Raw genomic sequence first — 14,550 nt, 5'->3', positions numbered from 1 at the left:
TGTGCCCTATGGCTCCTCCATTGGGGAAGAGAGTCTGCATGGGGCCACACAGGGTAGGGTCATGTGTAGTCTACAACCTTACTCTGATTTAGCAAGCCCAACCCCATGACCTGTTGCATTGAGCAGGTAAATTCTGCGGCCCCAGATACTAGAGCAAAGTAACAATTACACCCCATGCCCAATGTCTAAATGTCCCTTGGCCAAATTGCTGAATTTACAATGCCTTCCTTTCCAATTGGGGTATTCTGCCCTTTTTCAGGAATTTGCATCCTGTGCTGCACCACAGTTGCAGGTTCCCAACTGTCATTTCTTCACGCATAAGGATATCCCTGCCCTTCACCATCACATGGAAGGCAATGTTTCAACGTCACTGGACTACACTGTCAGCAGCAAGGTCCATATAATCAGACGAGGTCAAGCAAGTATAGGCAGGGAAACTATAGATTATTCAGGGCCCAGTGGGTGACTCTGGAAGCTGGAAGAATGCAGGACAGGGAATGCCGCCGGAGCTCGTTCTTACAGCTGGTGGTGACAGTGCCAGAGCTTGAGGAGTTCTTGCTGTCAGAATATAATAGTGCAGCGGGAGAGATCCCTGCATCCACATTGCTTGTGTGAAAGCGGGGATCTGTCTTTTTTTTTTCCATTCATCCCGCTGGTTGAACGGAAAAAAAAAAAAAACCCAAGGTGTTTACCCTGCTCTAATCTCAGCACCGTACTGAATTATATTATATAGCACTCACACTAAGCACCAGACTGAAAAGGATTCACTTCAGAGTTATCTGCAGGTTGCAAATTTGACTTTGTATGGAAATTTTGCTTGAGGCTGGAGGATTTATCTTGTGAAGAACAGGATTTGGTGGTACCCTGTATTTTTTGGAGATTTTAGGTATTCTGTCTTGTATAGAGAAATTTGGATATAAGGTTTTCAAATGTTTACGTGAGGTAGGTTTCTTGCTAAACCATTCCTCTTGCCAAATTAGCCATGCTCATATTGTATTTACCAGGTCAGAACACACGGATCGATTTACTAAAACTGGAGTGTGTAAAATTTGGTGCAGCTGTGTATGGTAGCCAATCAATTTTTTACTTCAGCTTGTTCAATTAAAGTGACACTAAGGGTTTGTGGTCTTTACAAAAAAATAACAAACATATCATACTTATCTCCACCGTGCAGCTCATTTTGCACAGAGTGGCCCCGATCCTCGTCTTCTGGGGTCCCTGGGCGGCTCTCGCGGCTCCTCCCCACATCAGATAACCCCCTGGGAGAAGCGATCTCCTGGGGGGTTACCTTGCGAGCACGCTCCCGAGTCAAGCATTCGGCATCCATAGAGGCCGAATGCAGGACTCGACCCCGCCCCCTGGTGCCGTCATTGGATTTGACAGCAGCAGAAGCCAAAGGCTGCGCTGCTATCAATCTATCCAATCAAGAGCCCCGGGGGACAAGTTCAAGGGTTCAGGTAAGTAAAACGGGGGGGGGGGGGGAGTCACGAACAGGTGTTTTTTCACCTTAATGCATACAAGGTGAAAAAACATGAACCTTCACAACCCCTTTAAGCGTTGGAATTATAACCTGGAAGCCGATTGGTTTCTATGCAAAGTTGCGCCAGATTCACACACTCTCCAGTTGTAGTAAATCAGCCCCACAGTGTTCATTTCTCACTGTGGGCTGGTGGCAGAAGCAAACTTAAAGGACGGCAGGAAGGCAGTCTAAATGCAGAAAGAGGGCAATAGGTTTATGTACAACACCTGGCAACCCCCTGGCATTTCTGGTAGACAGTAGATGGATGTAGCTGGGTCCCTCTGGTTTGTGCCAGTTCTGTGCTGATGGCACTGTTGGACATCATCTGATGTCAAAGGGAAGTAACCATGATGTGTCTTTCATTTGCTGTATTAGGTTTCTTTGGCTGGTCATTGCGCCTACAGTCCTCAACATTGCTCGATCTTTGGTGTCCTCAATGCTGAGAAATACAGGCAGATACTAATCCATCATGCCATACCACCAGGCAGGTGTGCGATTGGCCCCAAACATTCAGCCAATGTCCTTATAAACTATCTTCAGCTTAAAGAAGAACAAGGAGTCCTGGAAGTGATGGTTTGACCCCCACAGAGCCCTGATCTTAACATCAAATCTGTCTGGGATTACATGAAGAGACAGAAGGATTTGAGGCAGCCTATATCCACAGAAGATCTGTGATTAGTTCTCCAAGATGTTTGGAACAACTTGCCTAAACACAGAGTTCCTTCAAAAACTTTGTGCAAGTGTACCTAGAGGAATTGATGCTGGTTTGAAAACAAAACAAACAAATATTGATTTGATTTAGATTTTTCTTCTGTTCACTCACTTTGCATTTTGTAATTTGATAAAAAATAAACAATTAAAATATATATTTTTGAAAGCATTATTACTTTACAGCATTTCTTCACACCTTCCCACAATTTTTGCATAGTACTGTATATCTATCTATATATGACAATTCCTGTCTGCTGGTCTTCCCTGCACACTCTCTACGCATTTCCTTTCACATGCCTTTAGTCACTTTTTCAGCACAGAAAATATTATTAGGGCTCTTGGTATTTTAAGGGTAACTCCACTTTTGTGGAGGATTTCCTGCTTGTGTGATCGGCTGATTTACCCAGAAGTCTACACTAAGATACAAGTCAGAATTTGGCAACAAAACGTCTAAAAGGCATGAAGACACTGCAAATTTCCTCATTAGAGCCCTGCAAGTGCAGAAGCTGATTGACCATTAGGAAATCACAGATTCCCTCCTTACATGGACACAGACAAATAGCTAAGGTAGGAATCTGCAGCAAAGTTGTTAAAATCCCTGCAATGTACATACAGTAGAACACCCAGATAGGAATGTTTTGTTTTCAACAAAAGTGGAGTTACTCTTTAAATCAATTAGGTATGAAGGTCATCAGAACAATTGTGTAGAACAGTGTACTTATTCTTTAAGTAAAATTAAACTGCATGTGGGAAAAGGCATCAAACTAAAAATATAAAAGACATTGTGATCAGACTTGTTCATTGGAAACCTATTAGTGGGATGTCATACAAAGATTATGTATTAAATACCTAATAGCGGGATGCCGTACACAGATTGAACTAGTAAATGCATGCTACAATTTTTTAACCTTGGTTAATGCACAACGTTGGGGGATCTGGCTATACTGATTGTTTAAATAGAATACATTTTTTGTTATGGATGTTATCCTTCGTTAATCATTTTTGATACTTTTCTGACAAATGCTGACTGAATTCATAATATAAAAATATGACATCTAAGATATACTCTGGATGACAAAACCTGGCTATAGCAGAGGGCCATTTGCCTATGGTTTGGGGAATAATCAAAGTTGAACATATTACAGGATCTGCAGTTCACAATAACAGGAGGACTATATGAACGAATACAGAGAGCAGACAAGACTGTTCAGCAGGTTTAGAGTTTGCAGGATAGTTCTAGGTAGGACTGCTTCCCCTGCTATAAATTTGTAGCACAACAATATAGACCACCTTTCCACCTAGCCACAGAAGATTATTTTTGGCATGGTAAAAATTGCCAACCTAGACAACATTATAAAAAGCAGAGACATCACCCTACCGACAAAGTGATGTATAGTCAAAGTCATGGCATTCCCAGTAGTAACCTATGATTGTGAAAGTTGGACCATAAGGAAGGCTGAACGCGGAAGAATTGATGCTTTTGAACTATGGTGTTGGAGAAGATTCTTGAAAGTCCCTTGGACGGCAAGAAGATCAAACCAGTCAATCTTGAAGGACGTCAACCCTGAATATTCACTGGAAGGACAGATCCTGAAGCTGAAACTTAAATACTTTGGCCACCTAATGGGAAGAGAGGACTCATTGGAAAAGACCCTGATGCTGGGAAACATGGAAGGAAAAAGGAGAAGAGGATGACAGAAAACAAGATGGATAGATAGCATCATTGAAACAATGAACATGAAGATAAGCAAGCTCTGGGAGACAGTGGAGGACAGAAAAGCCTGGCGTGATATGGTCCATGAGGTCACGAAGAGTCGGACACGAATAAACAACAACAAAAATTGTCAAACCATTTTTGAGTGGCATGATCTGCTGAAATATAAGGTGTTGTTTAAATAAAGGTCTTTTAAGACATGTAAAGTATTAGTTTCTTTTGCTTTCTATGTAATTATGATACATGAACATTTTTGGCTGTATTGGCTCATCTCTTTATTCGCACATATTTGTGCACATGCCCCTTTTTATCTGAACAAATATACTGATTGTCTGGGGGAATTTGTATTGACAGTATTGTCAAAACTGCACTCAGGAGAGCAGAGGAAACAATGGGGTTTATCAAGGGTTGTTATGCCTTGGCATTTTGGGATTTGTTTAACCGCATCTGGACCGCCCCGCGCATATATACGGCAGCAGGGTGGCCCTTTTGCGTGAAATCACGTACCTGTACATAATTTCGTTTCCTGGGCACCGATGGCGACCGCCTCCTGCTGTGATTGGACACAGCGGGAGCCAATAAGTAGGCCCGGCGGACCTGATTTCCCCTGGCACCCGCCGATCATCTCGAGGCAGACAGAACGTAAACAAGGCAGATCGCTGGTCTGTGACAGGAGAAGACAGAGATCTTGTGTTTCTGCTAAGCAGGAACACAGATCGCTGTCTTCTTACAGTACAATCATCCCACCCACAGTTAGAAAGCATTCCCAGGGAACACATTTAACCCTTTGGGTTGCCCCTGATGTTAACCCCTTCCCAGCCAGTGTCATTAGTACAGTCACAGCACATATAATTTAGCACTGATCACTGTATAAGTGTCAAAAGTGTCCCATTTTTCCACCACAATATCGCAGTCCCGCTATAATTCGCTGATCGCCACCATTACTATTACAAAAAATTTTTTTTAATTCCATAAAAATATCCCATAGTTTGTAGACGCTATGACTTTTGCGCAAACCAATCAATATATGCTTATTGGGATTTTTTAATCAAAAATATGAAGCAGTATTGGAATAAATTGATGAAGAAATTCAATTTTTTACATTATTATTTTTTACATTATTTTATTTATAGCAGAAATTAAAATTTTTTTTTTTTCAAAATTGGCGTCTTTTTGTTCATAGTGCAAAAAATAAAGACCGCAGAGGTAATCAATTACCACCAAAAGAAAGCTCTATTTGTGTGACATTTTATTTGGGTACAGCGTTGCATGACTGCGCAATTGTCAGTTAACCACTTCAGCCCTGGAAGATTTGGCTGCTAAATGACCAGGCCATTTTTTGCGATTCAGCACTGCGTTGCTTTAACTGACAACTGCGCGGTCGTGCGACGCTGTACCCAAACAAAATTGACGTCCTTTTTTTCCCACAAATAGAGCTTTCTTTTGGTGGTATTTGATTATCTCTGCGGTTTTTATTTTTTACGCTATAAACAAAACAAGAGCGACAATTTTGAAAAAAAAAACAAAAAACAATATTTTCTACTTTTTGCTATAATAAATATCCCCATTTTTTTTTTAAACAAATTCTTTCTCAGTTTAGGCTGATATGTATTCCTCTACATATTTTTGGTAATAAAAATCTCAATAAGAGTATATTGAATAGTTTGCGCAAAAGTTATAGCGTCTACAAAATAGGGAATAGATTTATAGCATTTTTATTATTTATTTATTTATTTATTTATTTTTACTAGTAATGGCGACGATCTGTGATTTTTTTTTTATCCTGACTGAGACATTATGGCGGACGCATCGGACAATTTTGACACATTTTTGGGACAATTGCCATTTATACAGCAATCAGTGCTATAAAAATGCATTGATTACTGTAAAAATGTCACTGGCAGTGAAGGGGTTAACACTAGGGGCGATCAAGGGGTTAACTGTGTTCCCTGCTACGTGTTCTAACTGAAGGGGGATGGGACTTGCTAGGGGAAGAGATAGATTGGTGTTCATACTTTGTATGAACAGACGACCTGTCTCTTCTCCCCTCAGAGAACTGGGATCTCTGTGTTTACAGAGATCCCAGTTCTCGCCGTGTCACGAGCGACTGCGGGAGCCTGGCGGTCATCGTGGCAGCAGGCGCATGCCCCTAGTGGCCACAAAGAAGCGATGTAACATGATGGCGATTTGCGCAGCCGAGCCATGTTGCCGCAGTAAAACTGCGGCGGCTGGTCGGCAAGCGGTTAAAGTAACGCAGTGCCGTAAAAAAATGGCCTGGTCATGAAGGGGGGTAAACCTTTCAGAGCTGAACAGGTAATAAATGGCCCTAAAGTATCTAAACCCATAAATAAAAATGTAATGTATTGTAGCTTACCTCCAGTATGGAGGCTGCATTGACTTTCCTACAGTTTTCCCCCTGCCCAACCCCCCCCCCCCCACTTCCTGTCTTGGGGTGTCTCCACTGTGGGAGAAGGAGCAACAGAGACACCTTCGGGCAGCAGCATTATCAGTCTGGGGAGAAGGAAGTGGTAAGCTGGGTATACACTAGTAGAATGTCACTTTTCGTTGCAAGAACGTTCAGTCATTTTTCTAATCCTTAGAGGGGTCAAATCATCGTTCATTTTTTGACTGAAGTGGTGAGAACATTTCAAGGAACAGGATGGAAAATGTTTCTTGAATGTACACTTTTCTAACAGTGTATGTGGTTTTCGTTTCGAATGTACTGAGAATTTTCATTTGAAAATCTACTAGTGTATACCCAGCTTTAGACTATCAGATTTAGATGGACTTTACTAACAAATTAAAGCGGAACTTCACCCAAAAGGGCAAGTTCCACTTGTCTTCCTCCCCCTGCTCTCCTCCTCCTCTTCTTTAAAGTGGGGTTCCACCCAAAAAAAAAAAAAACTACATGAAAAATCCTAAAAAAAAAAAAAAAAATATCCAAATGTTTTTTTGTACTTACCTCTAAATGCCTGTTGCTAGGGGGTCCCTCGTAGTCTGCCTCTTTCAGTGCCTGGGCTGGTGACATCACTTCCCCCTCGGCACAGGAAGGGCTCAGCTCTGCTCCCTCCCTCCTGTCAATCATCTGGGACCCATTACAGGTCCCAGGAGACTGAGCGGCCAATCACGGCGCACAGCGCCGCTCACGCATGCGCAGTGGGTGCCAGGCTGTGAAGCCACAGCCCGGCGCCCACAGTTGCAATGCCGGCGCCGCTGAATGGAGGGGGAGACGAGCAGGGCTTCGATCCCCCACATCGCTGGACCCTGGGACAGGTATGTGTCCAATTAAAAGTCAGCAGCTGCAGTATTTGTAGCTGCTGACTTTTAATTTTTTTTTTTTTGACTGGACCTCGGGTGGAACTCATCTTTAAGTTTTGGTACTTACTTATTTTTTTGGGGAGGGAACAGGTGCCTGTCCCACTTCTGGTCAGATTGCTGCAGTGATCCGAGTGAAAGTTGCCTCCCCTCCTTCCTCTGCAGCCTTCTGGGACATGTCATAGGTCCCAGAAAGGTGTGGGACCATTCACAAAGCACGGCGCACGCATGCGCAGTGGGAACCCGGCTGTGAAACTGCAAGCAGTCACACCCATCTTCCCAGAGTAAACAGGCCGTTACCTGGACCCGAGGACAGCTGAAGAGCCGGCTCAGGTTGTGGACAGCGCTGGATCCCTGGACAGGTAAGTGTCCTATTCTTAAAAGTCAGCAGCTACAGTATTTGTAGCTGCTGAATTAAGTTTTTGTTTTGAGGGTGAAGAACCGCTTTAAAGTTGACCTCCAGCTAACAATTTTTACGCAGTAACAGCAAACTGTTCTCTTTCTGTTTGGGATAAAGGCTTTACATAAAGGAATAAAAGCTGACTATTGTCAATGCCCCTGCCAAAGTTAAAAGCTTTGTTTCAACCCTTTACCTGCCACTTTTGCTGGACAGCTTTGTCTGTTAAAGGAAGTTGAAAATTAACAAACGTATTGCTGAAATTAACAAACAAAAAGTAAAAAAAAAAAAATAAAAAATGAATGCAGTCACCACATCTAAGAATTGGTAAGCTGCCATAGCTTTAGCTTTAGTAAATTAACCCCATAATTCCACAGACATGCAATGTATTGAAAAATAAGCAGCAGAATAAACTCTAAAGCAAGCCAATGGCACACAAAGTACTTTAAAAATCATTTTATTTTACAAATGATAAATATTTTGTTCAAAAGGTTTCTTTTCACCTTTCTTTCATACAAAAAAAGGCATCTTCATAGAAAAAAAAAATATCTGAACTATATCAAAATAAGTCATATTAAATGAAGGCACAGGAAGTATTTAACCCATTGTTGCCACAGGGACCAGCAAAAGGCATTGTGGCATGAAGTACTGGTCCTGTTGACAAGGGAAGGGTTAATTCCCAAATATTCACAGTTTTTATTCTTTTTTTAATACTGGTTGTTTCAGTAAAGTCCCACTAGAGGTCGGTACCTACATTTGATAAGATACTTACTGGAGTTGAAGAAAATTCATATTTGTGATAAGGCACATTAAGAGTGCTGAGAAGGTTCAGTCATTGTGCAATTAAAAAATAGATGAGCTTGTTTCTTCTCAACAAAAAGTAAGGTGAATGTGCAGAGTCTACTTCTTACCAGATCCTAAAGTTTCACAGTACAGGAGTAACTTTAGGGAAATGCACTTGTTGGATCTCAAGAAGTTGTGGTCCTCTTTCATTTATGGGCACAATGGTGTAGATACAAGCTACAAAAGGACATTGCTATGTCTCTTCGTCCCACAGGCATAGCTGTTTCTGGGGCACATAGAAGTGGAAGCTGTAGCCTTTTTGGCAGCTGCGGATGCCACACTTGTAAGAAGTGGTCTTGCCAGATGAATCCCGGCTTTTGCAATATTTCAGGCTGCATGGTATCCATTCCAAGCTTAGATGATACGAGCAGATGCAGGGTTTCCAATCATGAGAGCAAAGCTTGCAGGGGTGCAAAACTGGAAGAGAGTTTGACTGAGGAAGAATCTCAAACATCGATCCGTCGACACCTTAAGAGAAAAAAAAAAAAAAAATAGATCAATGACTGCCATTAGTAACCTTGCCGCTGGAATTTTGCAAGTGGCAGATTGGCAAGAGACTGCCCATTTGTCCTGGAATCGCTTCTCTTCAGCTGAGGCAGAGAGATGTCACCCCCCATTGCTGGCAAATGAGATTCAGCAGTGTTTGGGTCAGCAAAGAGAGACATTTCCCTGCATCTGGCTACAGAAGGATTCTATTGGGGTAGACAGGTAGGGTCTTTAGCAATCCTGCTGCTGGTTATTTGTCTCCTTCAGCAGACATGCCCATCTGACATCAGCCTAAGGCATAATACAGTATTGAATCTAAAGACCACTCATGCTCAAAGAATAATAACATAGCCCACCAATTCAATCTTTTTTTAAATTTTAAACCCTATTATCGAATGTGTAGATGGGAGACTCTTGCTGCTGAGCTGTTGTATTCTGACAGCGGGGAGAACCCCCCCCCCCCCCCCGGATACACTTGTCAGCACTTGAGCAGAGTAAACTGGACAGGGTAGCCGTTCAGATGTCGATCGGCAGATTGAGTTCTGTGCATGTAACATCTCTGCATATACATGGATCAAAAGTTCTCTGGTGCCTGATGAACTGGCTGGATTTTGATCCATCTATGACTGGCTTAACTGTCTCTCTGTAGGGTATTTGCTGTAATATTTTATAATGTACGAACTTCAACACATTCACACAGACATGACACATATATGCAGCCTCACTGGACTGGGTTTTTTTCTGTGGGGCCGCATATATGCGTATCTGTCTTTGTGCTGAGAGCTCCCAGCACAGAGACCGGGGGTCTCGCTGAGAGCCCTGGGTCCCGTACAAACGATTAGGACCCAGAACTCCTGATGCCGGGTCATCTGATCACTGTGGTAGCCTCTGATTGGCTACCACAGTGACCAGTCACTGTGAATCCTGCCCCTATGTTTCTCTCTCTGAGAATGGAGAGGAAAGATACATTGCATCTTTTGCTTTCCTGGCAGAGAAAAAAAAAAAGTGTGTGTAAAAAATTAAACAAAAAATAAAAATAAATAATAATAATAATAATAATAAAAAATAAAGAAAAATACCTAGATCAAAATTGTGCTTAGGCATTAAGTATTAGTTTTACCCTTAGGCACGAAGGGGTTAAATAGGAAAAGGATATTGGACCTGTTGTAAAACAAGACCAGCTCTCAGTACAATACTACTCCCTCTTCTCCAGCGCTTTCCCCCCTCAGACTTGCTGATTTGCGATCCAGTGCTGTTCTTCAAGTATTAACCACTTGAAGAACAAGCCTATTCTGACACTTTTGGTTTACAAGTAAAAATCAGAGTTTGCTTGCTAGAAAATGACACATATATACACACACATATATATAATATTTTTTATTTACTTATATATATTTTTTATTCTTTGCAGTGGCCCTAGAGGATTAAATGGTGGTTATTGCGCAGAGGCTTTTCAAACGCAATTTGTTTTGGGAAAAAATACACTAATGAATACATGTTAATGCATAAAAACAATATACTGTATAACCCAGTTTTTTGGTGAAATATAAAAGTTCATGTTATGCCACATAAATGGATACTGAACATATCAGGCTTTAAAATTGCATGTGCATGTGGAATGGCAACAGACTATGATACTTAAAATCTACATAGGCGACTCTTTAAACATTTTTACAGGTTACCAGTTTAAAGTTACAGAGGAGGTCTATCGCTAGAATTATTGATCTCACTACAACGTTTTTTGGCTAACCTTCATGTGTGTTGCGAACACTGTTTACATACGTGTTCGCTTCTGGCGCAGAGGGATGGTTCCCGGCCAGCTCTGTGATCACCTGGCGGCACTGCCGGGTCAATACCAGGCTCCCTGATCACCTGGGGAAGCAATCCAGTGGCTAATCAGCTGCTAGGGTTGCTTTTAGATGAAAAAGCATTGCCGACTGTAAAAAAAATAAAAAAAAAAAAAATTTAAAAATACTGGGGTTATGGTGTACAGCTGCAGCCATAACACTGGTATAACCACTTGAAGCCAATCCTGTACATATACAGTATGTGATTTGGCGTCATGGGGTTTAAAAAAAATATTGTGTGCTGGGGGGGGGGAATGGGGGGGGGGGGTTGGCTCGGGGGGAGAAAAGGCTGGAATTGTTCTTTAAGCCCTAGTTCACAAGGTTGTGGCTTTGAAATCACAGCCACACATCAGTGTGATTTGTACATTCGATTTAACAGAAGTCAATGGAAGTCGCAGTGAAATCGAAAAAAAAAGGACTGCAAGAACCTTTTTCAAAGTCACCGCAACTCAAGTCGCCACAATTTGAACGATTCCATTGCAGGCAATGAGGTGCAACTTGTCATGCGATTTGACAATCCCAATGGTGTTAATGGGGGCTGAAGCGCATTTCCACTTTTGCAGTAAAATTACAGAAAACCCCACTATATGTTTGTTATGTGTTATGATTCACACATCATGCCTATATTTCTCTTTTTTTTTTTTTTAACCTTTTAGAGGTTTCTCTGCAGGAGGTGTCATGGCCGACTGCAAGGTCTTTTGAACAATGTTAAAGTGAGTCTGTCCCAAGTATGTCTTCATTAAAAATACAAAAAGCAAAGCCTCTACACTTTTAGCCTTTTGTTAGGACAGACTGTATTCAAATCTAGTTATAATTGGACAAGATAAATTATGGGAAATACAACTGTCCAGCCCCCTTATAAAACACAGACAAAATGGTAGGATCTGTCCTTGCAGGATTGTCCGGAATAGGCTGTGGCAGACTCAGTGGCGATCTTTTTGCTGTTTGGCGATCTAGATTTTTGCACCTACTTTAAAGCTCACAAATTGATCCCTTGTTTTGGGGTGACCCCCTTTATCTGTGTTTCTCCTATTGAATGTTGCACCTTTGTGACAGCAAGCTACAAATCATTAGACCTGCCATTATATTATCTACCGGCGTAGGGGCCACCCAATTGGGTGCACTGACCTCTCTTTCCCCACTGTGAACCTCTCCAGTCCAGCACAATAACCATTTTTGTTTGAGGATTATGAAGATCTGGGTTCTATACCCCTCTGCCATGGACGGTCAGACTGTGGGTCGGGGGCCTTGTCCCCTCTCCTCTGGCTCTCCCTTTTGATTTCTGGTCTTCCTTGTCCCTATCTTCTGGGTCATCGCTGGGGTCAACGCAGCCAAATTTTACCTTTTGTAGGTTGTTGTCAACCTTCAACCACTTTGCTATATTCAAGATATCTGCTTCTATATCTCTGATATCATAAACCTTTATACCACTTTCTCCTGATGAAGAGGAATGACGCATAATCTTGAAACGCGTAGAGTTTCTCTGTGTATTTGTACCAGAGTGATGTAAAATAAGTGGTTTTCTATGATTTCATGTGAACACATCATTGAACCTGTATATTTGTGATATCAATTTTTCATGTATTCATGTTTTTAGAATTTGTATCATTAAATTTATACTAATTTTTATATCTACTGTCTATACATACAATTTTTGGAATCATTGCCTTTCAAAGACCCGCCAGAGGGTTTTGGTTTTGTTGTCTCCTTGCAGGATTGTCAAGAATAGAGCATATAAAAAGCTGCAAGTTTTAACATTTTTCTTGTAATTTATGATATGTGAATGGGGACACGTAGCAGATGTAAACATGTCAACCCACCAAACATCCGCCAGAGTTGCTCGAGATGCTATCTCGATACATATTTTGGTCTTGCCCAGCTATTACTCAATATTGGGAGGAGGTTGTCCGACTCATCCATCTAGTTTTAGGAATCGCATTTCCTTCCTCCTTACGTGTCTGCCTCTTGGGCTTGGTGGAATGAGTTGGCCCCCACAGTGGCTGAACTAACCCTTTTGGGGCGGTTATGTTTTTATGCAAGGAAAGTCATAACTCTTGCTTAGAAAAAGCCTAATCCTCCATCGGCCAACATTTGGAAACAATGGTCAACATTGCATTAGCATTATATAAATATACCCATAGTAGGGATTGCCCTAAAAAGTTTGACAAAGTGTGGGTCAAATGGCTTCGGGATGACTCTACGGCTCAGATGTCGGATGATTCTGTGTAACTGATTTAGGTGTTTGAATGACACTGGTTGGGTAGGGGGGAGGGGGGTCACCTTCTCTCGTGATTGTCCTCTGCTGAAAGGTATGATATTAAAATGGCCCCTTGGATAATAGTGTGAGAGGTGTCAATCCAATTTGGCTGCAAACATGGAGATACACTTATAAAGGAATGCACAAACCCCCAAAAAAGATGTAGAAAAACTTCACACCATCGTACAGCTCCTACATCCTTATCGCAATCTGCATAACCTAAAAACTTATCACAGCAAATTCTTGTTCAAACTGTATGTCAGGACTACAGTAAATGTAGATCTTTGTAGTTTTATGTATGTTTAGGTTCTCCACTTAAGTAGGTTTTTACGTCTTATGAGAAACCCAATGTTTTCCAAAAGTTTGCATTTCCAGTCTGCCAGTTCACCAGTAGATGGCATCACTTCCACGCCTAACATTCTGCTTTCTCTTTTCCAGCCTTTGATTCTACAGGCGTCTCTGGCTAAAAAGTATTTAAACGGTATAAGGTAGGTATGTTAGATCAGTGTTTCTTGACCCTCATGGATTTACATTTTTAAACTGAATGAGTGCTCAGCTGTTCTAGTTGATGGACGATCTCACTACATAACTTTGTAGCTGAACATTTCCTGAGCTCTTCAGTCTATGCTTTAAAGCCCCTTTCTGAGATAATCTGTTGTAAGCAGCAATCATTATATACTGTTCATCACCAAGGTTCTAGAATATTATTCTGCAATTAAACAGGTGTGGCCCTCGACAGCCCTTTGAAGATCTATTCCACTCATTTCAGCCCACTCATTCACTTCACGGCCACGCTGAATATAAGGCCTTGGAGCAAATGCCCAGATACTCTACTTTGTACACATGTAGAAGAGATGAGGTGGTTTTAAGAGGTGACCAAATCACTTTTACTAAGCAAAGAGAAAATTGATACATTTAAAATGTTATTCAAGTAAAAGGGTTAAACATTAAAACAAACAAAAGCTTAAAAAACGTGGATAAAAATCAACCTTAATACAAACAGTGCCAGACCAAAATTACGGGTGGAATACTTCTACCTCTGGAACATTTTTCACTTTGTTGTCCTATAACCTTGAATTTTAGTTTTATTTATTTCACATTTTTTACCATTTCATTTAAACAAACTTAGCACTTGGAAATATTTATTGTGACGGAAATGCTAAACAAAAAAAGCAGGCAGTTTTTCCCAGCCAAAAGAGTTTTTAGACTTACAAAAACAATTTAATATAAGGACCTACCTGAACTGTCCAATTTGTATCCAATCAGGCAAGTTCTTGTACTACATACTTGTTGGTAGATCAAAATGAGTTTGTACAATCAAATTGTAAAATGCAGTGGCGGTCCGTCCATTAAAGCCCCCTATCCATACGTCCGGCCCCCTAATCTACATACAGGGCGCCGGATGCATGGGTTCCAATTTGGGGGGGGGTGTTATTTTTGAAGCACACGATTAGAGCCAGA

General features: G+C 41.4%; 1 protein-coding gene across 1 annotated transcript in view; it reads right to left on the bottom strand.

Annotated features, from left to right (window-relative positions):
• Positions 1–8,097: 8,097 nt before the first annotated feature.
• Positions 8,098–14,550, bottom strand: part of OAF (out at first homolog) — an 87,131-nt gene continuing 80,678 nt past the window's right edge. The window contains exon 5 of the mRNA XM_073602560.1: positions 8,098–8,967. Coding sequence (XP_073458661.1) covers positions 8,693–8,967 — 275 coding nt within the window. The 3' untranslated portion in view covers positions 8,098–8,692. The remainder of the gene's footprint in view (positions 8,968–14,550) is intronic.

Source organism: Aquarana catesbeiana, linkage group LG10 (assembly GCF_042186555.1).
Source record: "Aquarana catesbeiana isolate 2022-GZ linkage group LG10, ASM4218655v1, whole genome shotgun sequence".
NCBI classification, from domain to species: Eukaryota; Metazoa; Chordata; class Amphibia; order Anura; family Ranidae; genus Aquarana; species Aquarana catesbeiana.
Note: the sequence above shows the minus strand (reverse complement) of the source record. Positions and strands in the feature narration are given on the sequence as shown.